Raw genomic sequence first — 26,955 nt, 5'->3', positions numbered from 1 at the left:
TGCTTCATTGCATTAATAGTCATTCTATTCATGGTCCTATTATATATAAGCACCAGGTTGGCCACTGATAAAAACTACATGACCTTTACTGGATAAGTCATTCTGTCCACCTCTTTCTTTAGTGGCCATTCAATGATGGGTGCTCTAAGAAGGCACTGATATGAAGTAGAAAGTTCTGCTCAGTTTATTCCTATCTTACAGATTCATTCATACTTCATGCTCCTTCCATAGACTTCTTTGTTTCTGATTTTTCAAATTATGCTTCCCCAGGCCACATAAAACTAGCCAAGCCATTAACCATGGCTTAAGTTATGTATGTCCTTATCTCAGTCTACATCTCTCTACATACAGAGTAAATAATTAAACCTCTGCCCTGAGGGAAGATTTTCACACACAACTGTCCTTTAGGGTCTCCTAAGAATGGGTCATAATGTAAAAGAAATCCCTTATTTTGGCTTAAACCAATGTACTAAACTAATGCATCAGTGAATTAGGTTCACATTTTTGCTTTTTCCATTCTTTGATCTTAGGAAGAGGCATTGGTTTAACAAAAGTAGATGTCTTTGAAGACTGATTGGGCTACCATTCATGGTACCATTTGTGGATCATTACTTATGATCTCTGAATCTGCTTAATTCAATTTCTCAATACATCATTTTCATTATATGTTGGATTGCTGCGCCTGGTTAAACTCACAATTTGATCCATTTAAAATAATGGCTCATGGTAGGCTACTCCTGCTGCACAGTCACTTGTCATATACAGGCGTTCAGTTTCTGACATCAGGTTGTATGTCCAATAAGCCACGCTCTGCTATAGAAGACATGGACAACTTTAAAATCCTAGGATTCTGAATTGTAAATCTTCTATAGCTCCTGTTTAAGAGTCCATACACCATTTTAAACACTACTGTGGAAATAACTGAAGATATTACAGATGAGAGAATATCAAGGATATTTAATTAGAGCTTTTACAGTAAGGAGGGTTTCTCTGGTGGCTCAGAAGGTAAAGAATCTGCATGCAATGCAGGAGGTCCAGGTACAATCCCTGGGTTAGGAAGATCCCCTGGAGAAGGGAATGGCTACCCATTCTAGTATTCTTGTTTGTTTGTTTTTACTTTTTATTTATTCTCCTATAATTTTGTTGTTGTTGTTGTTGTTTTTTCTAGTATTCTTGCCTGAAGAATTCCAAAGACAGAGGAGCCTGGTGATCTGCAGTCTATGGGGTCACAAAGAGCTGGACACAACTGAGTGACTAATGCTTTACAGTAAAGGAATCAGCTACCATCACTTCAGTTTGGTAAAGAATCAAAGTCAAGTAGAAGAGTGGGAAAACTTCATTGTGGGAAAAAGGAAGGTGTCATGTATGCCCTATTAGAGATTTTTGACTTGTGGAAGCTGTAGGCAGGCTAACTAAAAACAGAGTATCCTGTGTTATTGATTAGGAGAGGATATTTGGCTTCTTCCAATTGGTCAGAAGTTGGAAATGAGCACAAGAACTAAGACTGATAATAATTAATCAAGTCTTAACTGGTTCAGGTCAGTTGCTATTGGGTTATCATCTGATCTCTTGAATTGGTTACTAGAGAGTATAGGCTGGCTTCCTGGGCTGATTGCTGAAAGTTGTGGGTAGAAGTTCTGTTTTGATACAGAGTCTGGCTGTTATCCATTTGTTATCCATTTGTATGCTTACCTCACACTTCTAGCAATATTTGATATGGATAGTTTTAACACTGCAAGACTGTGAATATTTACTACTTGTACTTTCCACGTAATAACCGAACACTTTTTATTCTCTTGAAGTGAAGGTGTTAGTTGCTCAGTCATGTCTGACTCTCTGTGACCCCAAGGAATGTAGCCCACCAGGCTCCTTTGTCCATGGAATCCTCCAGGCAAGCATACTGGAGTGGGTATCCATTCCTTTCTCCAAGGGATCTTCCTTACCCAGGGATCAAACCTGGGTCTCCTGAACTGCAGGCAGATTCTTTATTGTCTGAGCCACCAGGGAAGCCCCATTCTCTTTATTGGTGGGAAATTAAAATGACATTTTTGCAAGATTAACAACCAAATACCAGTACTAGAGATTGTGATTATTTTATTCATCAAAGATACCACATTTGGAATGAAACCATTCTAGGGAATATCATCAACCTGCTAATCCCTTCATCCTTAAAATGGAGAATAAAATTAATATAATGTCATATTTCATATTCACTAACAATTAGTAATGGAGAAGGCAATGGCACCCCACTCCAGTACTCCTGCCTGGAAAATCCCATGGACAGAGGAGCCTGGTAGGCTGCAGTCCGTGGGGTCGCTGAGGGTCAGACACGACTGAGCAACTTCACTTTCACTTTTCACTTTCATGCATTGGAGAAGGAAATGGCAACCCAGTCCAGTGTTCTTGCCTGGAGAATCCCAGGGACAGGAGAGCCTGGTGGGCTGCCGTCTATGGGGTCACACAGAGTCGGACACAACTGAAGTGACTTAGCAGCAGCATCAGCAACAATTAGTGAATATGTTTTCAATAAACTTATAAAGATAACAAAGACCAGAAGTTGGCAAACTTTTCTTTGAAGATTCAGATATTTAATATTTTAGTCTTTGTGGTCTATAGGGTCTCTGCCACAACTAATCAACTCTGAAAATATAGAAGCAGCTGTAGCTACTATGGAAATTAATAAGAATGAATAAACCTTCCTGATGGACACTGAAATTTGAATTTCACACAATTTTCTGAGCCCATGTGCCATACAAATATATGCAGCAGGACACATTTGGTGGTAGGTTGCTGACTCTAAATAAAGATGATATAAAGGTAAATTAGTGTTATCTTTGTCCTCAAACAGCTGCATTATAACATGAAAGTGTAAACACATATGCTAGAGTAATTCAAATAACAAGGCAGAACTTTTGATCAAAAATCCAGAGTACTGTATGGTATATTTGTTCATACCACTTGTACAAATTAAGCACATAAATTTATACATTTGTATGCAAAGAGTTGATATTGCCAAAATAATACATATTAATTTATAATTGCATTTTTATTGATAAAACATAAAATTATTAAATTATTTCCAACCCTTTTGAGATTTGCATGTGTGATGAAGGGGTTAAAGTGTTTAGAACTAAGCTTACATTTTTAACTAAGGTACATTACTTTTCCAACTTTTTCTGAATGTATTTGCCTGATTTTTTATTTCCTTTGACAATTTGCTGTTTTTAAGGAATTGAAATGTATATTTCAAAACAATCTGGTTTTCATGATAATTATTTTGCAAATTATTTTTGAGTCTTTGTGGGCAAATATTCAGTCATAGTCAGTCAGCCTGCTTTTAGAGACAGAAAACATTAAATCTTTAGATACTGTGTTTTGCTCTAGATATGCAAAAGGTACTCTCAAAACCAGGTAATAATAATAAACCAAGACAGACTTCACATTGACTTTCTTTTTTTTTTTTTTTAGGTTAAGCTTTTTGAAAGTAATGAAAGTGTTAGTTACTCAGTCTGACTTTTATTTATTGACTTTCTGAGAAACATTACAAGGACTCCATTAATTTTGTTAATTCAAATGGGTTATATAAAACACAGCCTAGTGAGACAGCTTTACTATGCCCACATCCACAGACAACATTACTAAAACTCAGAAATTTAATTTACTTGAATATAATTTACAGTTAAAAAATTGGAGAGATGACCATTAATTTAGGTCCATCTGATCCCAGTTAATTTTATTTACCATATGTCAGTATGGTAAAATGAAGCTATATTATCAAACTGCTATAAAATGAACTTCATTATAAGTCATATTGGCTATAAAGAATCATATAAAAATTGGGAAAGTTTCTTGGGGGGGCGAGGTAAATGTAGAGATACTGGATATTGAGTATCCTTCTATTTTTGAAGTTTATCATAGGGCAGATTACATGTCCCTGATGGAAATTCATCATTTGCCTTGTGGTTTATCATGTGAAAATATTTTAAAACATCTGAATATTTTTCCATGGTGAGGGATATTTTAGTACATTTTAACTGTTGCCAATTAATTTCTAAGTTTTCCTATTACAATCTGGAATCAAAATTAATTAAAGTCTGGGGACTGTGTTCCCATAAGTCACTCACTAACAAGGTCTCCAGATCCTTGAAGGGAAATTATTAAACAATCTTACTATCAAGTTAGATCTTCACTGATATACCAACCAGTATATAATATACACAGAATCATAGCCACTGGTCTCACTTTCAAAATGCATGACTCGCCATCAACATCATGTCAGTTGCATTCACTTTCCTATGCAAAATAAAGGGCTAATGCCGCATAGTGAGAAGGTGTGCCTGATCACAGAAAATTTGGAAGTTTTCAGCAATTGCAAGAAGCAGAGGAGACTGGAGACAAATAGAATTTAAGGTAGAAATGAAACCAGGAAAATAAAGAGTTTTGAACCTTGCCTGGTAATGGAAATTCTGTAGAGAATCTATATGATTATCATTAAGTCCTCAAATGTCACACTTTGGTGACTGTATTTGTCAAAGGAAAATAAAAATCTGACTGTAGGCTTCCCAGGATTGAGGTCTAGGGGAAAGCTACATAGAATTACATTTCTGTTTGACTATCTGTAGGAATTACATCACTTAAATAATGAGTCATAAATACTCATATAATCAAACACAGCATAATACTAAGCAGGTACCATTTATGATGTCAAGTAAAACATTTGAGAATGAGAATTACTATTCATTTAGACTCAAACTGATATGCAAAGATGCACCTAAACTCAGGAAACAATTTAATCTCTTGATAATTTCTTGAATCAATCCTGTTGCTTTAGAAAAGCTGTTTGATGACTGAGTTGTGATTTCATTTCCATCTGCCTTGTATGAACCCATAATAGGTATGACTTCAAAGTATGCAAACAATAAGGGCAAACTCTGTTCCTAAAATGATATAGTAGTCATATCATTGTAAAAAGTCTTAAAAGGTCAATAAAATTCTACAGGTTAATATCACACTGTCCTCTTTATAAGTAGATTTATCTTCCATATTAGAGAAATAATGGAAATATATTCAGAGTTGACTCTCAGTAAGTACTTATTCCATTGAATTAAACTAATAAAATTGATCCACTTTTGTGAGGAAAATTTAATAAATAATAGAGAAATATTTTCTAAGTGATAGTTGATTGTTCTATTTTAAAAATACTGTGTATAATTGGGTTATGCTATGATCCAAGGTTTCTACTTCCTAAACACCAACCAACAATTTGTTTTCAGGTAGCTGGTTATTATTTAATAAGAATTTATAAAAAGCGAAGTACAAGTATCACGTAAAAAATTAAACATATTTGGATGTTTTGTCTTAAAGTTTTGGCTCCAAAATTTTTAAACACTGACTTGGTCATCTTCATTAACCTCTTTGCCAGTTGTATTCTCATTGTTATAAAGTTAACCACTCATAATCTTAATGAATATCATAACTTGGGTAATTGAAGTTAGGAGCACAGACCTAAAGCAAATTGTCAAATAGGGTGGTTACAGTGATACTGATGATTTTTGAGATTTAGAATGTTTGAATGTTAGAATGTTTGCCATACCTCATACTAACTTTAAGTTGGAAGTCCTTTGATTATTATTCTAGCAAGAGAAATCAAGTATTTTTTAGTAGACATATGAGTTCAACATAAAATACCGAAAGAGTTGGATGTCTCGACTCATTGAAGTAAATAGAAGGACAAGTTACATGGCATGATATGACTGTACAGTTAAGAATTCCATGAGGTTACTCAGGAATGAGAAAACCTCAGGCTTTCAGAGTTATATAGTTCAAAACAGTTGGATAAAAAAGTGTGTAAGAATTCTAATTTGTTTCCCACTTACGTAGGAAATGTGATTTTCGCCATCAATGTGTTTTTAACCACAACAGACTCCGTGTTGCCTCAAATTTAAATGTACATGAGTTGCTGTGTACTAAGGTAGATATGGGGCTTCCCTGGTGGCTCAGATGGTGAAGAATCCACCGGCAATGCGGGAGACCTGGGTTCGATCCCTGGATTGGGAAGATCCCCTGAAGGAGAGCATGGCAACCCACTCCAGGATTTTTGCCTGGAGAATCCCCATGGACAGAGGAGCCTGACGGGCTACAGTCCATAGGATCACGAAGAGTCAGACATGACTGAGCGACTAAGCACAGCACAAGGTAGATAGAACTCAAATTACATCTTACCTAATTATCCACTTACATCGTACTCAGACATTAGCTCTGTCTACTGTGTTGGCATGTCACCCTATAGGAGACTTAGTTATAGCACTTGTTTCACTCTTCTGTGATTAGTAGATAGAAATGATTTCATATCTAAACTCACAGTTCATTGAAGGTATTGACTGTATCTGAATGCATTGCTGTCTCTTCTTCAACACCTAGTACAGAATGTGTAAAATATAGTGATTATTAAGTAAATGTAGAATGAAAAATAAGTGGCTGGTAAAAGTATTTCAAGAACTATTCTGTAACTCTTCTGAAATCATATGAATATGACTTTAGCAAAATTTGTGCTTCCTGATCATTTGTAACAAGATTACCTTCATAATTTATATTTTAGCAGAGTTGTTACTAAAGGAACGATAATAGTAGTTATTAACTGATATTTTGTTACAAAAATCATCTGGATAAACACATTCAGAAATGAACCATCACCATTAAACCAAAGGAGGGCATTGTTTAAATTATGAAATTCCTGCTGCATTCATAGAGAACAGGATTTCCAGCTATTTTGATGTCTATGCTATATCACTGCACTTCTGAGAGGAAACAGCAAAGAATATGAAATTTCCCCACATACAGCAACTGTCTTATTCAGGAGCAGGAAATCCACTTTTCCATAAGATTACATGGAAGGAACGAGCTTTAGTTCTCATCATCAATGCCAATCCAGTGAGGGATTTGTCCTATATTCTACATGAAAATGTTTACTACTAACTCCATGGGGTTTGTTCAACTTTCTGGTTAAATATTTATTGACTATATATTCTTCTATAGCTACTGTGCTGATTTTATTGAGATAGAGTAGATAAGTAAAACATAATCCTAGCACTTAAAACCTTAACTTTTATGTGAGGAGAAATATGTATACATGGAAAACTATAATAAACATATATAATAATAACTCATCTAAGCTTCATGACTACACTCTTGATGTCACTTGATTAACTTCCGTATTTTAAAGATCAGGAAAGTGAGGCATAGATAGTAAATGATGCAGCTAGGCTTGAATTTGGGTATCCTAGCCGTTGATACACTGAGGTGTCTCAGTGGTAAGTATCCATCTGCCAGGGCAGGAGACGCAGGAAACATGGGTTCGATCCCTGGGTCAGGAAGATCACTTGGAGGAGGACATGGCAAGCCATCCAGTATTTGTTTCTGAAAAATCCCATGGACAGAGGAGCCTGGAGGGCTACAGTCCATTGCGGTCACAAAGAGTCAGACGACTGAGTGACTGAGCACGTATGCAGCCTCTGACATATGCTCTTAGACTCCAAGCTACACTGTCTCTTAGTTATGATGATAAATAATTATATGTCTGATGTTATTAGGGACCGTAGGAATGTGGATAGGAAAATTTCTTCTTCTTCAGCTTTCAGTATACTGATAATTCTGAGCAGAAATAAAAGCGAAGGAATTCAGCTGTGTGAATACATAAGTCCTGTGGAGAAACCATGAGAACGTAGGTTTGACTGGAATTTGGGTTATCTGTTTTAAATTAATAGAATCTAAGATTTATAAGCTTTCTTGGACCCAAGTCATGGAAAATCTAAAATGCTAGACTGAAAATATAAGCTTTATTTGGTCAGAAATAGGGGATATTGATGGCTTCCTAGCAGGCAATAATGTAAGTCTAGGAATTTCTATTACTCCATCTGTGATGCTGTGCATACCTGCTAAGTTGCTCAATCAAGTCTGACTCTTTGTGACCCCATGGACTGTAGCCTGCCAGGCTCCTTTGTCCATGGGATTTCCCAAGCAAGATTACTGGAGTGGGTTGTCATTTCTTATTCCAGGGAATCGTCCCAATCCAGGGATTGAACCCCTGTCTCTTGCATCTCCTGCATTGGCAGGCAGATTCTTTACCACCTGTGCCACTTGGGAAGCCTGTTTATGATGGCACTTACCCATAAAAAGTAAATCAATGGGATATTTCATTAAAAATTTGAAAAGTAATTGATTTGTGATTTTCAAAACTAATTGAGTGAATTAAGTTGATATTTCTTTTGCCCAAATCTCTAAGAGTTAATTGGGTCCATGACTATCAGAAATAATATATACATTTTGAGGTTCAAATTTGTAGAAAGTAGAAACATTGCTATGATAAGATTCTCCAAGTAAAAGCAAAGAAAGAGAAAATATAAAGAATAGAAAAACAAGATGAATCTAATCGAGGTGAAGAGGAACTAAATTTGATCATTTTTTATAATATTCTTTATTTAACACACTTTAGGCAATTGCTCAACAAAATGTAGTTAAATACTTCTGATGAGTTAATAGCACATATTGTGAGAGTCCAATGTTGGGAGGAAAGATATAAAATTTTAGATCCACATATTGATATAAGACATGTACTGAGTGTCCATTGTTCTAATCCATTTGATTTGTTCCCCAGCCCTGTTATATTTCTTTTAGAGGCATGGTGGGTGGGAATGCGTCATCAGTAACTGATTTCATCCTTGTGGGACTCTTTCCTGAGTTTCAGCATTCCATTGTTCTCAACTTCGTGGTCATTTTCATCTACATCCTTGCTTTCCTGGGAAACTTACTTCTCATTGTCTTGATCTGGGGGGACTCTCGGCTCCATACACCCATGTACATTCTCCTCAGTCAACTCTCCCTCATTGACTTGACATTAACTTCTACCATTGTTCCGAAGACAGCCTCTAACTTTTTCACAGGGAAAAGGACCATATCATGGATTGGCTGTGGAACACAGAGTTTCTTCTACCTGATGTTGGGAATGTCAGAATGCCTCATCTTGACTCTCATGGCTTATGACCGCTACGTGGCTGTCTGCATCCCACTGCGTTATCCCACCATCATGAGCCCCAGGTTCTGTCTGCACATGGTTGCTGGATGTTGGATTGGAGGCTCCATAGGTTCATTTATCCATACAGTCTACCCTATGCATTTTCCCATCTGTGGGTCAAGAGAGATCCACCATTTCTTCTGTGAGGTCCCAGTCCTCATTAAGCTTTCCTGTGAAGACACTTCCGTGTATCAGTTAGTGGTGGTGCTCACAAGCATTGTACTGCTTGTTGTGCCTTTCAGTCTCATCATAGCTTCCTATATACTCATCTTCCTCACTGTCCTGCGTATGAACTCTGTCAAGGGCAGGAAAAAAGCCCTGGCCACCTGCTCTTCCCACCTAACTGTGGTAAGTCTCTTCTTCGGCCCAAACATATTCATCTACATGACTTTCACTTCCTCACATAGTCCACAGCAGGACCAGGCTCTCTCTCTTTTCAGCAACATCCTCACTCCCATGCTGAACCCCCTTATCTACAGCCTGAGGAATAAGGAGGTGGTGGCAGCTCTCATGAAGTTGGTGGGGAGATGTGGGGTATCTTAGTAGATAAGGAATACTTCTCAGCTGTGGAAAGAACATGCTTGTGACCGTGGACTAAACTACAATTCAGAGTTTAAATCCCAAAGTGTTGCATGATTCAGGAAACCAGGGTGATTGCAACCCTATTTAAATAAAACTTTTCAGGTGTGATTTCCAGGTTTCTAATGGAGGTCCTTAATTTTTCACTTGGGCATTATCATGTTAGGAGAAATTTAAGAAAATTAGTTTACCTGTTAAATTAAATATTATTTGAAATCTATGAAGTTATTAGAAAATTTTTCTAATAAAATATAAATTCACTGTGGATCTCAAGATGAACTAAAATTCCATGAGCTGGCTTACTATTAACATTAGCAGATAAGTTGAAATACAATAAATAAAAATTACTTTAAATGAACCAGGTTTAGGTGAATTCCAAAGTTAAATATTAAAATAAACTGGTATCTTGCATAATACAAGATGCTAAGGAAAGGTGCATTTTAAACTACGAGATGATGAGATAAAGTCATTTACATATGTATTAGGTGTTATAAGGTCATACCCTACTGTATAAATATCTTATTGCATAGTTGACTCATAATTAGTTATTAAAATCACATTAACTAAATGGATACAAATTCCATACTGTAATTTAAAGGGAAGAATAATACCTATAAGTAGTATACTGAACAATTGGCGAAATTACGAGATGTTGCCCTTCTGCTGTTTTCTCCCCAACATTTTTCCCTTCCCTTGAATGAAATCTCAGGAACTCTCCAGAGTTGATTTGCTTCCCCTTAGACAGTGAGAATTCCTTGTTCATTTGAAGCTACTCACTTTAGTAAATTTCCTTGAGATATGTATCTATATCTCAAGAAAACAGCTTCTAGAACTAACACCCAAAAAGATGTCCTTTTCTTCAGAGGGGACTGGAATGCAAAAGCAAAAAGTCAAGAGATACTTGGAGTAACAGGCAAGTTTGGCTTTAGTGTACAAAATGAAGCAGGGCAAAGACTAACAAAGATTTTCCAAGAGAACACACTGGTCATAGCAAACATCCTCTTCCAACAACACAAAAGACAACTATACGCATGGACATCACCAGATGATCAATACCAAAATCAGACTGATTATATTCTTTGTGACTGAAGATGGAGAGGCTCTATACAGTCAGGAAAAACAAGACCTGGAGCTGACTGGGGCTCTCATCATGAACACCATATTGCAAAATTCAGATATGACCTAAATCAAATCCCTTATGATTATGCTGTGGAAGTGACAAATACATTCAAGGGATTAGATCTGATAGACAGGGTGCCTGAAGAACTATGGGTGGAGGTTTGTGACATTGTAGAGGAAGCAATGATCAAGACCACCCCCAAGAAAAGGCAACACAAAAGGCAAAATGGTTTTCTGGGGAGGGCTTCCAAACAGCTGGGAAAAGAAAAGAACCTAAAGGTAAAGGAGAAGAGGAAAGATATACCCATCTTTGGAATGAAACCATTCTAGGGAATATCACCAGCCTGATTATCTCTTCATTCTTAAAATGGAGAATAAAATTAAATATAATGTCATATTTCATATTCACTAACAGTTAGTGAATATGTTTTCAATAAACTTATAAAGATAACAAACTTTTTCTTTTAGTATTCAGATATTTAATATTTTAGGCTTTGTGATCTATAGTGTCTCTGCCACAACTAATCAACTCTGAAAGTATAGAAGCAACTGTAGCTAATATGGAAATTAATAAGAATGAACGTATTCTAATAAACCTTCCTGATGGACACTGAAATTTGAATTTCACACAATTTTCTGAGCCCCTGGGCCATACAAATATATGCAGCAGGGCAGTTTTGGTGGTAGTTCACTGACCTAAATACAGATGATATAAAGAGGAATTAGTGTTATCTTTGTCCTCAAACAGCTGTATTATAACATGAAAGTGTAAGCACACATGCAAAGGAGAAATTCAATATAATAAGGCAGAAATTTTGATAAAAAATCCAGAGTAGTGTATGGTATGTTTGTTTATACCTCTTGTACAAATTAAACATTTATTAATTTATACATTTGTATGAAGGAGATCCAACCAGTCCATTCTGAAGGAAATCAGCCCTGGAATTTCTTTGGAGGGAATGATGCTGAAACTCCAGTTCTTTGGCCACCTCATGTGAAGAGCTGACTCATTGGAAAAGACTCTGACGCTGGGAGGGATTGGGGGCAGGAGGAGAAGGGGACGACAGAGGATGAGATGGCTGGATGGCATCACTGATTCGATGGACATGAGTCTGAGTGAACTCCGGGAGTTTGTGATGGACAGGGAGGCCTGGCGTGCTGCGCTTCATGGGGTCGAAAAGAGTCAGACACGACTGAGCGACTGAACCAAACTGATGCAAAGAGTTGATATTACCAAAATACTACATATTAATTTATAATTGCTTTTTCATTGATGAAACATAAAATTATGCAATTATTTCCATCCCTTTTTTTAACTAAGGTACCTTACTTTTCCAACTTTTTCTGAATATGTTTGCCTGATTTTTTGTTTCCTTTGACAATTCTAGTTGTTTTTAAAGAACTGAAGTGCATATTTTAAAACAATCTGGTTTTCGTGATATTTTGCAAATTATTTTTGAGTTTTTGTGGGCAAATATTCAGTCATAGTCAGTCAGATTGCTTTTAGAGACAGGAAACACTAAGTCTTTTGATACTATGCTTTGCTCTAGATATGCAAAAGATACTCTCAAAACCAGGTAATAATTAACCAAGACAGACTTCACATTGACTTTCTGAGAAACATTACAAGGACTCCATTAACTTTGTTCATTCAAATGGGTTATATAAAACACAGCCTAGTGAGGGCAGCTTTACTATGCCCATGTTCACAGAAACATTACTAAAACTCAGAAATTTAAGTTACTTGAACAAAATTTACAGTTAAAAAATTGGAGGGATGACCATTAATTTAGGTCCTTCTGATTTCAGTTGATTTTATTTACCATATGTCAGTATGTTAAAATGAAGCTATATTATCAAACTACTATACAATTAACTTCTTTATAAGTCATACTGGCTAAAAGAATCATATAAAAGTTGGGGTAAGTTTCTTGGGGGGGTGAGGTAAATGTAGAAATACTGAATATTGAGTATCCTTCTATTTTTGAAATTTATCATAGGGCAGACTACATGTCCCTGATGGAAATTCATCATTTGCCTTGTGGTTTATCATGTGAAAATATTTTAAAACATCTGAATATTTTTCCATGGTGAGAAATATTTTTGTACATTTTAACATTTGCCAATTAATTTCTAAGTTTTCCTATTACAATCTGGAATCAAAATTAATTAAAGTCTGGGGACTGTGTTCCCCTAGGTTATTCACTACCAAGGTCTCCAGACCCTTGATGGGAAATTATTAAGCCTTCTGTCTAGATCTTTGCTGATATACCAGCCAGTATTTAATATACATAGTATCATAGAATCATAGCCACTGGTCTCATTTTCAAAATGCATGACTCGCCATCAACATCAAGTCAGTTGCATTCACTTTTCTATGCAAAATAAAGGGCTAATGCCGCATAGTGAGAAGGTGTGCCTGATCGCAGAAAATCTGGAAGTTATCAGCAATTCCAAGAGGCAGAGGAGATTGGAGATAAATAGAATTTAAGGTAGAAATGAACCAGGAAAAATAAGGAGTTTTGAACCTTGCCTGGTAATGGAAATTCTGTAGAGAATCTATATGATTATCATTAAGTCCTCAAATGTCAGACTTTGGTGATTGTATTTGTCAAAGGAAAATAAAAATCTGACTGTAGGCTTCCCAGGATTGAGGTCTAGGGGAAAGCTACATAGAATTACATTTCTGTTTGACTATCTGTAGGAATTACATCAATTAAATAATGAGTCATAAATATTCATATAATCAAACACAGCATAATACTAAGCAGGTACCATGTATGATGTCAAGTAAAACATTTGAGAATGAGAATTACTATTCATTTAGACTCAAAACTGATATCCAAAGATGTACCTAAACTCAGGAAACAATTTAATCTCTTGATAATTTCTTGAATCAATCCTGTTGCTTTAGAAAAGCTGTTTGATGACTGAGTTGTGATTTCATTTCCATCTGCCTTGTATGAACCCATAATAGGTATGACCTCAAAGTATGCTAACAATAAGGGCAAACTCTATTCATAAAATGATATAGTAGTCATATCATTGTAAAAAGTCTTAAAAGGTCAATAAAATTCTACAGGTTAATATCACACTGTCCTCTTTATAAGTAGATTTATCTTCCATATTAGAGAAATAATGGAAATATATTCAGAATTGATCTCTGTAAGTAATCATTCCATTGAATTAAACTAATAAAATTGATTCACTTTTGTGAGAAAAATTTAATAAATAATACAGAAATATTTACTAAGGGATAGTTGATTGTTCTATTTTAAAAATACTGTGTGTTATTTGGTTATGCTATGATCCAAGGTTTCTACTTCCTAAACACCAACCAACAATTTGTTTTCAGGTAGTTGGTTATTATTTAATAAGCATTTATAAAAAGCTAAGTAAAAGTATCAAGTAAAAAATTAAACACATATAGATGCTTTTTCTAAAAGCTTTGGCTCCAATATTTTTAAACACTGACTTTGTTACTCTGTCATCTTCATTAACCTCTTTGCCAGTTGTATTCTCATTGTTATAAAGTTAACCACTCATAATCTTAAAGAATATCATACCTTGAGTAATTAAAGTCAGGAACACAGACCTAAAGCAAATTGTCAAATAGGGTGGATACAGTGATACTGATGATTTCTGAGATTTAGAATGTTTGAATGTTAGAATGTTTGCCATACCTCATACTCACTTTAAGTTGGAAATCCTTTAATTATTATTCTAGCAAGAGAAATCAAGTATTTTTAGTAGACATATGAGTTCAACATAAAATACCAAAAGAGTTGGATGTCTCGACTCATTGAAGTAAATGGCAGGACAAGTTACGTGGCATGATATGACTGTACAGTTAAGAATTCCATGAGGTTACTCAGGAATGAGAAAACCTCAGGCTTTCAGAGTTATATAATTCAAAACAGTGGGATAAAAAAGTGTGTAAGAATTCTAATTTGTTTCCCACTTACGTAGGAAATGTGATTTTCGCCATCAATGTGTTTTTAACCACAACAAACTCTGTGTTGCCTCAGTCTTTAAATGTACATGAGTTGCTGTGTACTAAGTAGATATGGGGCTTCCCTGATGGCTCAGATGGTGAAGAATCCACCTGCAATGTGGGAGACCTGGGTTCGATCCCTGGATTGGGAAGATCCCCTGAAGGAGGGCATGGCAACCCACTCCAGGATTCTTGCCTGGAGAATCCCCATGGACAGAGGAGCCTGACGGGCTACAGTCCATAGGATCACGAAGAGTCAGACATAACTGAGCGACTAAGCACAGCACAAGGTAGATAGAACTCAAATTACATCTTACCTAATTATCCACTTACATCGTACTCAGACATTAGCTCTGTCTTCTGTGTTGGCATGTCACCCTATAGGAGACTTAGTTATAGCACTTGTTTCACTCTTCTGTGATTAGTAGATAGAAATGATTTCATATCTAAACTCACAGTTCATTGAAGGTATTGACTGTATCTGAATGCATTTCTGCCCCTTCTTCAACACCTAGTACAGAATGTGTAAAATATAGTGACTACTAAGTAAATGTAGAATGAAAAATAAGTGGCTGGTAAAAGTATTTCAAGAACTATTCTGTAACTCTTCTGAAATCATATGAATATGACTTTAGCAAAATTTGTGCTTCCTGATAATTTATAACAAGATTACCTTCATAATTTATATTTTAGCAGAGTTGTTACTAAAGGAACAATAATAGTAGTTATTAACTGATATTTTGTTACAAAAATCATCTGGATAAACACATTCAGAAATGAACCATCACACTAAACCAAAGGAGGGCATTGTTTAAATTATGAAATTCCTGCTGCATTCATAGAGAACAGGATTTCCAGCTATTTTGATGTCTATGCTATATCACTGCACTTCTGAGAGGAAACAGCAAAGAATATGAAATTTCCCCATATACAGCAACCGTCTTATTCAGGAGCAGGAAATCCACTTTTCCATAAGATGACATGGAGGGAAAGAGCTTTATCTCTCATCATCAATGCCAATCGAGTGAGAGATTTGTCATATATTCTACATGGAAATGTGGACTGCTGAACTCCATGGGGTTTGTTCAACCTTCTGGTTAAATATTCATTGACTATATACTCTTCTATAGCTATTGTGCTGATTTTATTGAGATATAGATTGGTAAAACATAATCCTAGCACTTAAAACCTTAACATTTATGTGAGGAGAAATATGTATACATGGAAAACTATAATAAACATATATAATAATAACTCATCTAAGCCTGACTACCCTCTTGAAGTCATTTGATTAAATTCCTTATTTTAAAGATGAGGAAAGTGAGACATAGATAGTAAATGATGCAGCTAGGCTTGAATTTGGGTATCCTAGCCCCTGATACCCTGAGGTGTCCCAGTGGTAAAGTATCTGTCTGCCAGGGCAGAGATGCAGGAGACATGGGTTCAGTCCCTAGATTGGGAAGATCCCTTGGAGGAGGACATGGCAAGCCACTCCAGTCTTCGTTCCTGAAAAATCCAATGGACAGAGGAACCTGGAGGGCTACAGTCCATGGAGGTCACAAAGAGTCAGACACAACTGAGTAACTGAGCACACATGCAGCCCCTGATATGTGCCCTTAGACACCAATCTACACTGTCTCTTAGCTATGGTGATAAATAATTATATGTGTGATGTGATAAGGGACTGTAGAAATGTGGATAGGAAATTTTCTTCTTCTTCAGCTTTAAGTATACTGATAATTCTGAGCAGAAATAAAGCAAAGTTTCAGCTGTGTGGAGAAAGCATGAGAAGGTACATTTGACTGGAATTTGGGTTATCTGCTTTAAAATTAATGGAATCTAAGGTTTAAAAGTGTCTTGGACCAAGTAAAGGAAAATCTAAAATTCTAGACTGAAAATATAAGCTTTATTTGGTCAAAAAAAGAGAATATTGATGGCCTCCTGGCAGATAATTATGTAAGTTTAGGAACTGCTATTACTCCATCTATGATGGTATACATACCTACTCAGTCGCTCAGTCAAGTCCAACTCTTTATGGCCCCATAGACCCTGCTGGCTCCTCTGTACACGGGATTTCCCAAGCAAGATTACTGGAATGGGTTGCCATTTCCTATTCCCAGGAATCATCCCAATCCAGGTATTGAACCCATGTCTTTTGCATCTCCTGCGTTGGCAGGCAGATTCTTTACCACCTGTGCCACTTGGGAAGCCTGTTTATGATGGCACTTAGCCATAAGAAGTAAATCAATGGGATATTTCATTAAAAATTTGAAAAGCAATTGATTTATGATTTTCAAAACTAATTGAGTGAATTAAGTTGATATTTCTTTTGCCCAAATCTACAAGAGTTAATAATCAGGGTCCATGACTATCAGAAATAATATATACATTTTGAGGTTCAAATTTGCAGAAAGTAGATGCATTGTTACGATAAGATTCTCCAAGTGAAAACAAAAAGAGAGAAAAAAGAAAGAGGAAAACAAGATGAATCCAAGTGAGGCAAAGAGGGACTAAAGTTGATCATTTAATATTCTTTATTTAACACACTTTTAGGCAATTGCTCAATAATAGGTAGTTAAATATTTCTGATGAGTTGATGGCACATATTGTGAGTCCAATATTTGGAGGAAAGATATAAAATTTTAGATCCACATATTGATATAAGATATGTACTGAGTGTTCATTGTTCTAATCCATTTGATTTGTTCCCCAGCCCTGTTATATTTCTTTTAGAGGCATGGTGGGTGGGAATGTGTCATCAGTAACTGATTTCATCCTTGTGGGACTCTTTCCTGAGTTTCAGCATTCCATTGTTCTCAACTTCATGGTCATTTTCATCTACATCCTTGCTTTCCTGGGAAACTTACTTCTCATTGTCTTGATCTGGAGGGACTCTCGGCTCCATACACCCATGTACATTCTCCTCAGTCAACTCTCCCTCATTGACTTGACATTAACTTCTACCATTGTTCCGAAGACAGCCTCTAACTTTTTCACAGGGAAAAGGACCATATCATGGATTGGCTGTGGAACACAGAGTTTCTTCTACCTGATGTTGGGAATGTCAGAATGCCTCATCTTGACTCTCATGGCTTATGACCGCTACGTGGCTGTCTGCATCCCACTGCGTTATCCCACCATCATGAGCCCCAGGTTCTGTCTGCACATGGTTGCTGGATGTTGGATTGGAGGCTCCATAGGTTCATTTATCCATACAGTCTACCCTATGCATTTTCCCATCTGTGGGTCAAGAGAGATCCACCATTTCTTCTGTGAGGTCCCAGTCCTCATTAAGCTTTCCTGTGAAGACACTTCCGTGTATCAGTTAGTGGTGGTGCTCACAAGCATTGTACTGCTTGTTGTGCCTTTCAGTCTCATCATAGCTTCCTATACACTCATCTTCCTCACTGTCCTGCGTATGAACTCTGTCAAGGGCAGGAAAAAAGCCCTGGCCACCTGCTCTTCCCACCTAACTGTGGTAAGTCTCTTCTTCGGCCCAAACATATTCATCTACATGACTTTCACTTCCTCACACAGTCCAGAGCAGGACCAGGCTCTCTCTCTTTTCAGCAACATCCTCACTCCCATGCTGAACCCCCTTATCTACAGCCTGAGGAATAAGGAGGTGGTGGCAGCTCTCATGAAGTTGGTGGGGAGATGTGGGGTATCTTAGTAGATAAGGAATACTTCTCAGCTGTGGAAAGAACATGCTTGTGACCATGGACTAAACTACAATTCAGAGTTTAAATCCCAAAGTGTTGCATGGTTCAGGAAACCAGGGTGATTGCGACCCTACGTAAATAAAACTTTTCAGGTGTGATTTCCAGGTTTCTAATGGAGGTCCTTAATTTTTCACTGGGGCATTATCATGTTAGGAGAAATTTAAGAAAATTAGTTTACCTGTTAAATTAAATATTATTTGAAATCTATGAAGTTATTAGAAATTTTCTCTAATAAAATATAAATTCACTATGGGCCTCAAGATGAACTAAAATTCCATGAGCTGGCTTACTATTAACATTAGCAGATAAGTTGAAATACAATAAATAAAAATTATTTTAAATGAACCAGGTTTAGGTGAATTCCAAAGTTTAATATTAAAATAAACTGGTATCTTTTATAATACAAGATGCTAGGAAAGGTTCATTTTAAACTATGAGATAATGAGATAAAGTCATTTAAATATGTATTAGGTGTTATAAGCTCATACCCTACTATGAAACTGAAAGTGAGGTTGCTCAGTCGTGTCCGACTCTTTGTTACCCCATGGACTGTAGCCTACCAGGCTCCTCAGTCCATGGAATTTTCCAGGCAACAGTACTGGAGTGGGTTGCCATTTCCTTCTTCAAGGGATCTTCCTGGTGAAGGAAGGATCTAACCTGGGTCTCCCGCATTGCAGACAGATGCCTTACCATCTGAGCCACCAGGGAAGACCCTTATTGCATAGTTGACTCCTAATCAGTTACTAAAATCACCATAACTAAATGAATACAAATTCCATGCTGTAATTTAAAAGAGAAGAATAACACCTATATGTAGTATACTGAACATTTGGGGAAATTATGAGATGCTGCCCTTCTGCTGTTCTCTCCCTAACATTTTTCCCTTCTCTTGAATGAAACCCCAGGAACTCTCCAGAGTTGATTTGCTTCCCCTTAGACAGTGAGCAGTCGGACACGACTGAGCAACTTCACTTTCACTTTTCACTTTCATGCATTGGAGAAGGAAATGGCAACCACTCCAGTGTTCTTGCCTGGAGAATCCCAGGGAAGGGGGAGCCTGGTGGGCTGCCGTCTATGGAGTCACACAGAGTCGGACACGACTGAAGTGACTTAGCAGCAGTAGCAGCAGCAGCAGACAGTGAGAATTCCTTGTTCATTTTAAGCTACAAGAGTAGCCTAAATTTAATAACTTTAGTAAATTTTCTTGAGATATGTATCTATATTTCAAGAAAATACCTTCTAGAACTAATACCCCAAAAAATGTCCTTTTCTTCATAGGGGACTGGAATGCAAAAGCAAAAAAATCAAGAGATACTTGGAGTAACAGGCAAGTTTGGCCTTAGGTACAAAATGAAGCAGGGCAAAGACTAACAAAGATTTTCCGAGAGAACACACTGGTCATGGCAAACATCCTCTTCCAACAACACAAAAGACAACTATACACATGGACATCACCAGATGGTTAATACCAAAATCAGATTGATTATATTCTTTGTGACTAAAGAAGGAGGAGTTCTATACAGTCAGGAAAAACAAGACCTGGAGCTGACTGTGGCTCTTATCATGAATTCTGTATTGCAAAATTTAAACTTAAATTGAAGTAAGGAAAACCACTAGGCCATTCAGATATGACCTAAATCAAATTCCTTATGATTATGCTGTGGAAGTGACAAATACATTCAAGGGATTAGATCTGATAGACAGGGTGCCTGAAGAACTATGGGTGGAGGTTTGTGACATTGTAGAGGAGGCAGTGATCAAGACCACCCCTAAGAAAAAGAAATGCAAAAGGCAAAATGGTTGTCTGAGGAGGACTTACAAACAGCTGAAAAAAGAAAAGAAGCTAAAAGCAAAAGAGAAAGGGAAAGATGTACCCATCTGAATAGAGTTCCAAAGAATAACAAGGAAAGATAGGAAAGTCTTCTTAAGTGAACAAGACAAAGAAATAGAGTAAAATAATAGAGTGGGAAAGACTAGAGATATCTTCAAGAAAATCAAGATACCAATGGAACATTTCATACAATGATGGGCACAATAGCGGACAGAAACAATATGGACTTAACAGAAGCAGGAGATATTAAGAAGATGTGACCAGAATACACAGAACAGTACAAAAAAGCTCTTAATGACCATGGTGGTGTGATCATTCACCTAGAGCCAGACATCCTGGAGTGTGAAGGCAAGTGGGCCATAGGGAAGTATTACTATGAACAAAGCTATTGGATGTGATGAAATTTCAGCTGAGCTATTTCAAATCCTAAAAGATGATGCTGTTACAGTGCTGCACTCATTATGCCAGCAAATTTAGAAAACTCAGCAGTTGCCACAGGACTGGAAAAGGTCAGTTTTCATTCCACTCCCAAAGAAAAGCAATGCCAAAGAATGTTCAAACTGCTGCACAATTGCACTCAATTCACATGCTAGCAAGGTAATGCTCAAAATCTTTCAAGCTAGATTTCAAAAATACATGAACTGAGAACTTCCAGATAGATTTAGAAAAGGCCGAGGAACTAGATATCAAATTGCCAAAATCCGCTGGATCATAGAAAAAGCAAGGGTATTCCAGAAAAACATCTACTTTTGCTTCATTGACTACGCTAAAGCCTTTGACTGTGTGGATCACAACAAACTGTGGAAAATTCTTAAAGAAATGAAAATACCAGACCACATTACTTGCCTCCTGAGAAACCTGTAGGCAGGACAAGATGCAATAGTTAGAACCAGACATTGAACAATGAACTGGTTCAAATTGAGAAAGGAGTAGGTCAAGGCTGTATATTGTCACCCTGCTTATTTAACTTACATGCAGAGTATATCATGCAAATACCAGGCTGGATGAAACACAAGCTGGAAAGAAGATTGCAAGGAGAAATATCAACAACTTCATATATACAGATGACACCACCCTAATGGCAGAAAGTGAAGAGGAACTAAAGAGCCTCTTGATGAAGGTGAAAGAGGAGAGTGAAAAAGCTGGCTTAAAACTTCAACATTTGAAAAACTAAGATCATGGCATCTGATCCCATCATTTCATGGCATATAGATGGGGAAAAATGGAAACAGTGGCAGACTTTATTTTATTGGGCTCCAAAATCACTGTGGAAGGTGACTGCAGCCATGAAATTAAAAGAAACTTGCTTCTTGGAAGAAAAGCTATGACAAACCTAGACAGTGTATTTAAAAGCAGATACATCACTTTGCCAACAAAGGTCTGTCTGTCTAGCCAAAGCTACGGTTTTTCCAGTAGTCATGTACAGATGTGAGAGCTGTACCATAAAGAAGGCTGAGCGCTGAGTAATTGATCCATTTGAACTGTGGTGTTGGAGAAGCCTCTTGAGAGTCCCTTGGACTGCAAAGAAATGAAACCAGTCAATTGTAAAGAAAATTAACCCTTAATATTCATTGGAAAAACTGATGCTGAAGCTGAAGCGCCAATACTTTGGCCACCTGATGAAAAGAGCTGACTCATTTGAAAATACTCTGATGCTGGGAAAGATTGAGGGCAAGAGAGAAGAGTGTGACAAAGGATAAGATGGTTGAATGGTATCACTGACTCAATGGACATGAGTTTGAACAAATTACAAGAGATAGGTAAGGACGGGGAAGTGTGTTGTGAATATATATATGTATGTTCAACAAAAAGGAAATGTCTATGTGTGTTTCAATATACCATATGGTAAATCACCAGACAACCATTAAAGGGATGAATCAGGAATTTTAAATAACAGGAGAAAATAAACATTCAGTTCAGTCACTCAGTCATGTCCGACTCCTTGCGACCCCATGAACCACAGCACACCAGGCATCCCTGTCCATCACCAGATCCCGGAGTTCACCCAAACCCATGTCCATTGAGTCGGTGATGCTATCCAACGATCTCATCCTCTGTCATCCCCTTCTCCTCCTGCTCTCAATCTTTCCCAGCACCAAGGTCTTTTCAAATGAGTCAGCTCTTCCCATCAGGTGGCCAAAGTATTGGAGTTTCAGCTTCAACATCAGTCCTTCCAATGAACACCCAGGACTGATCTTTAGGATGGACTGGTTGGATCTCCTTGCAGTCCCATGGACTCTCAAGAGTCTTCTCCAACACCACAGTTCAAAAGCATCAATTCTTCGCTGCTCAGCCTTCTTCACAGTCCAACTCTCACATCCATACATGACCACAGGAAAAACCATAGCCTTGACTAGATGAACCTTTGTTGGCAAAGTAATGTCTCTGCTTTTTAATATGCTGTCTAGGTTGGTCATAACTTTCCTTCCAAGGAGTAAGCGTCTTTTAATTTCATGGCTGCAGAAACCATCTGCAGTGATTTGGGAGCCCCCCAAAAATAAAGTCTGACACTGTTTCCACTGTTTCCCCATCTATTTGCCATGAAGTGATGGGACTGGATGCCATGATCTTAGTTTTCTGAATGTTGAGCTTTAAGCCAACTTTTTCACTCTCCTCTTTCACTTTCATCAGGAGGCTTTTTAGTTCCTCTTCACTTTCTGCCATAAGGGTGGTGTCATATGCATATCTGAGGTTATTGATATTTCTCCCAGCAATCTTGATTCCAACTTGTGCTTCTTCCAGCCCAGTGTTTCTCATGATGTACTTACTCTGCATATAAGTTAAATAATGGGTGACAGTATACAGCCTTAATGTATTCCTTTTCCTATTTCCAATCAGTTGTTCCATGTCCAATTCTGTTGCTTCCTGACCTGCATACAGGTTTTTCAAGAGGCAGGTCAGGTGGTCTGGTATTCCCATCTCTTTGTTGAGGGAAGAAACAAGTTGAAAAACTGTGATTACAGTCAAATTTTGCTCAGATGGTAAAGAATCTGCCTGCAATGCAGGAGACCTGGGTTCAATCCCTGGGTTGGGAAGATCCCCTGGAGGAGAACATGGCAACCCACTGCAGTATTCTTGCCTGGAGAATCCCCATGGACAGAGGAGCCTGGTGAACTACAGTCCACAGGGTTGCCAAGAGTCGGACACAACTGAGCTCTCCTCACCCTGTTTGTAATTATGTATTAAACCAGTGGGATTCATGGAGTGCAGAAAGAAAACACCTTTACTCTCCTGCTTTCCCTGGACTACATGTACATGCAGTTTGGTCTCTCTGGTCCTACTTTGGCCTGGTCCCAGATAACCATTTCCATCTTATAGGGACTTCTGCTGGTCCTGTTTCACTTAGTGGGTCTGAAGGACCCAGATTTTAATGGACTATTTCAGGTGCAATGTCACTGAGTGCTCCGTGGTCGTGTGTCCTATCTCTTCTAGGGCCCAGAAACATGCCAATAATTTTGTTTTTTAAAAGTTTAAATTGAGGTATAATTAACATATAATGTTATATTAGTTCAACATATACAAGATAGTATTTTCATATACATACATATTATAAAATGTTCTCCATGGTATGTCTAGTTAACATAGACTTTTCATTGTAACTGATAAGTGAATATCATGCATGCTGCTTGTGGGTGCTAAGTTGTTTCAGTCTTATCTGACTCTTTGCAACGCTATGGACTATAGCGCACCAAGCTCCTCTGTCCATTGGATTCTCCAGGCAAGAATATTGGAGTGAGTTGCCATGCCCTCTTCCAGGGGATCTTCCTGGACCAGGGATCGAATCCACATCTCCTGCATTGGCAGGTGGGCTCTTTACCACCTGTGCTACCTGGGAAGCCATCAATGAAGTTACAACAAGTAGAAATTTGTTCTTATGATGAGAACTTTTAAGACTTACTCTCTTAACAGTTTTTAAGTATATCTTAAAGTATTATTAACTATTGTCATCATACTGTACATTACATCCCCATGACTTACTTATTTGATAACTGGGAGTTTGTATCTCTTGATCACCTTCACCCATTTCACCCACTGCCAATTCCTGCCTCTGGTAACCACCAATCTCTTCTCAGCATTTGTTTTCTTTTTTTAACTTTTAGATCTCATATAAAAGTGAGATCGTATAGTACTTGTCTTTGTCTGTATGATTTATTTTACTTACCACAGTGTCTTCATAGTCCACTCATGTTGTATAAAATGTTAGAATTTTCTTTATTTTTTGACTGAATTATATATATATATATATATATATATATATTTCCTACTCATCAACGGACAAATATGTTGTTTCAAAGTCTTGACTGTTGTAAATAATCATGCAGATATATTTTTGAGATAGTACTTTTTATTTCTTTCAGATAAATACCCTGAAGTGGAAGTACTGGATCATACATATGGTAGTTTTACTTTTAAGTTTTCAGGAAATGTTTTACTGTTTTCCATAGTGGATGTGCCAGTTTACATTCCACCAAAGGCCACAAGTGTTCCCCTTGCTCCCTATCCTCACCTGCAGTTGTTGTTTCTTGTTTTTGATGTCAGCCATTCTAACAGGTGTTATGTGACATCGTTATGGCTTTGATTTGAAATTCTTGAATGATTATTGAAGGTGAGCATGTTGGCTATCTGTATGGATTCCTTGGAAAATGTCTGTTCAGATCCTCTGATTATTTTTTAAGTACTATTGTTTGTGTTTTCACTACTGACTCATATGAGTTTTTAACAAAACATTTGAGACACTAATTCTGTATCAAATATGTGATTTTCAAATATTTTATCCCATTTGGAAGATTGCTTTTACATTTTGTTGATGGTTTTCCTTGCTGTGCAGAGTTTTTATTTTTTTTATTTTCTAAGTAGCCCCACTTGTTTATTTTTGTTTCTATTGTCTTTGCTTTTAGTGTCTTACTGCCTTTGTTTTCTTCTAGGATTCTCTTGGTTTCAAATCTTATGTTCAATCTTTAATCTATTTTGAGATAACGTTTGTGTATGAGATAGGATATTGCTCCAGATTCATTCTTTTGCATATAGCTACATAGTGTTCCCAACACCTTTTTTTGAAAAAACAAATTTTTCTCATTGAATATTCTTGGCTCCATTTTAGTATATTCATTGACCACATATATGTGGGTTTATTTCTTGGACCTCTATTTTGTTCAGTTTATTTGTGTCTGTTTTTATGCCAATAGCATATCATTTGTTGATTGGTATACCTTGCCATATAGTTTGAAATCAGGGAGCATAATGCCACCAGCTTTTTTCTTTCTCAGGAGTGCTTTAGCTATTTGGGGTCTTTTGTGGTTTCATACAAACTATAGAATTGTTTACTTCTTTAAATTGAGTACTGAAGAAGATTTCAGGAAATCTATAGGCTGTTTTTGGGTAGTTTCTATATTTGAACATCAATTCATCCTACCTGTGTGCATGGAATATCTTTCCACTTATTTGGGCCTCTCATTTCTTTCATTAATTTCATATATTTTTCAGTACATATCTTTAAATTCCTTGGTTAAATTTATTACTGGATATTTATTCTCATTTATGTAATTATAAACAAGATTGTTTTGTTAATTTATCTATGTGTGCACAAAAACACAACTGATTTTTCCATGTTGCTTTTGTACCCTGCAGCATTACTGAATTTGTAACTATTTTTAATAAATGTTTTAAATTGAAATATAGTTGATAATATTATTGTTGTTGCCATTCAGTTGCTAAGTCGTGTCTGACTCCTTGAGACCCCATGAACTGCAGTACACCAGGCTTCCAGGTCCTTTACTATCTACCAGAGTTTGTTCAAACTCATGTCCATTGAATTAGTGATGCCATCCAGCCATCTCATCCTCTGTCACCCCCTTCTCCTCTTGCCTTCAATCTTTCCCAGCATCAGGGTCTTTTCAAATGAGTCAGCTATTCAAATCAAGTGGCCAAAGTACCGGAGCTTCAGCTTCAGCACTGGTCCTTCCAGTAAATATTCAGGGTTAATTTCTTTTATGATTGACTGATTTGATCTCCTTACTATCCAAGAAACTCTCCAGAGTCTTGTCCAGCACAACAGTATTGATTCTAGTCTAGTTAACATAGACTTTTAGTTGTAATTTATAAGGAAATTACATGCGTGCTTCTTTCATATTCCCACCTCTGTCCTGGGTCTCAGAATGTATGTGATTTTGTGTGTACCATGTTGTTGTTGTTCAGTCACTCAGTTGTGTCCAACTCTTTGTGACCCTACGGACTACAGCACCCCAATCTCCCCTATCCTTCACCACCTCCTGGAGCTTGCTCAAACTCATGTCCTTTGAGTCAGAGAGGCCATCCAAACATCTCATCCTCTGTCATACCCTTCTCCTCCTGCTTTCAATCTTTTCCAGCATCAGGGTCTTTTCTAATGAGTCAGCTCTTCACATCATGTGGCCAAAGTATTGGCACTTCAGCATCAGTCCTTCCAATAAATATTCAAGGTTGATTTCCTTTAGGACTAACTGGTTTCATCTCTTTGCAGTCCAAGGGATACTCAAGAGTCTTCTCCAAGGTGTCCCAAAAGAAAGAAAGAAAGGGCATGAGAAGATACTTGAGGAGATAATAGTTGAAAACTTCCCCAAAATGGGAAAGGAAATAGCCACCCAAGTCCAAGAAACCCAGA

The 26,955-nt window shown here is 37.1% G+C and overlaps 2 protein-coding genes across 2 annotated transcripts; both read left to right on the top strand.

Annotated features, from left to right (window-relative positions):
- Nucleotides 1–8,558: 8,558 nt before the first annotated feature.
- Nucleotides 8,559–9,613, top strand: LOC112587123 (olfactory receptor 2L3-like). Its single transcript, XM_025294193.3, has one exon. The coding sequence runs from the start codon at nucleotides 8,678–8,680 to the stop codon at nucleotides 9,611–9,613; it is 936 nt and encodes a 311-aa protein (XP_025149978.3). The 5' UTR covers nucleotides 8,559–8,677.
- A 7,886-nt stretch (nucleotides 9,614–17,499) lies between these two features.
- On the top strand, nucleotides 17,500–18,435 carry LOC112587122 (olfactory receptor 2L3-like). Its single transcript, XM_025294192.3, has one exon. It carries the CDS (start codon nucleotides 17,500–17,502, stop codon nucleotides 18,433–18,435), a length of 936 nt encoding a protein of 311 aa, XP_025149977.3.
- Nucleotides 18,436–26,955: the final 8,520 nt, after the last annotated feature.

This window comes from Bubalus bubalis, chromosome 9 (assembly GCF_019923935.1).
Source record: "Bubalus bubalis isolate 160015118507 breed Murrah chromosome 9, NDDB_SH_1, whole genome shotgun sequence".
NCBI classification, from domain to species: domain Eukaryota; kingdom Metazoa; phylum Chordata; class Mammalia; order Artiodactyla; family Bovidae; genus Bubalus; species Bubalus bubalis.
This window is presented reverse-complemented; position numbering and strand designations above follow the sequence as displayed.

Excerpts from the sequence above, each read along its gene's own strand:
- LOC112587123 (XM_025294193.3), top strand. The coding sequence starts at position 8,678 with ATGGTGGGTGGGAATGCGTCATCAGTAACTGATTTCATCCTTGTGGGA.
- LOC112587122 (XM_025294192.3), top strand. The coding sequence starts at position 17,500 with ATGGTGGGTGGGAATGTGTCATCAGTAACTGATTTCATCCTTGTGGGA.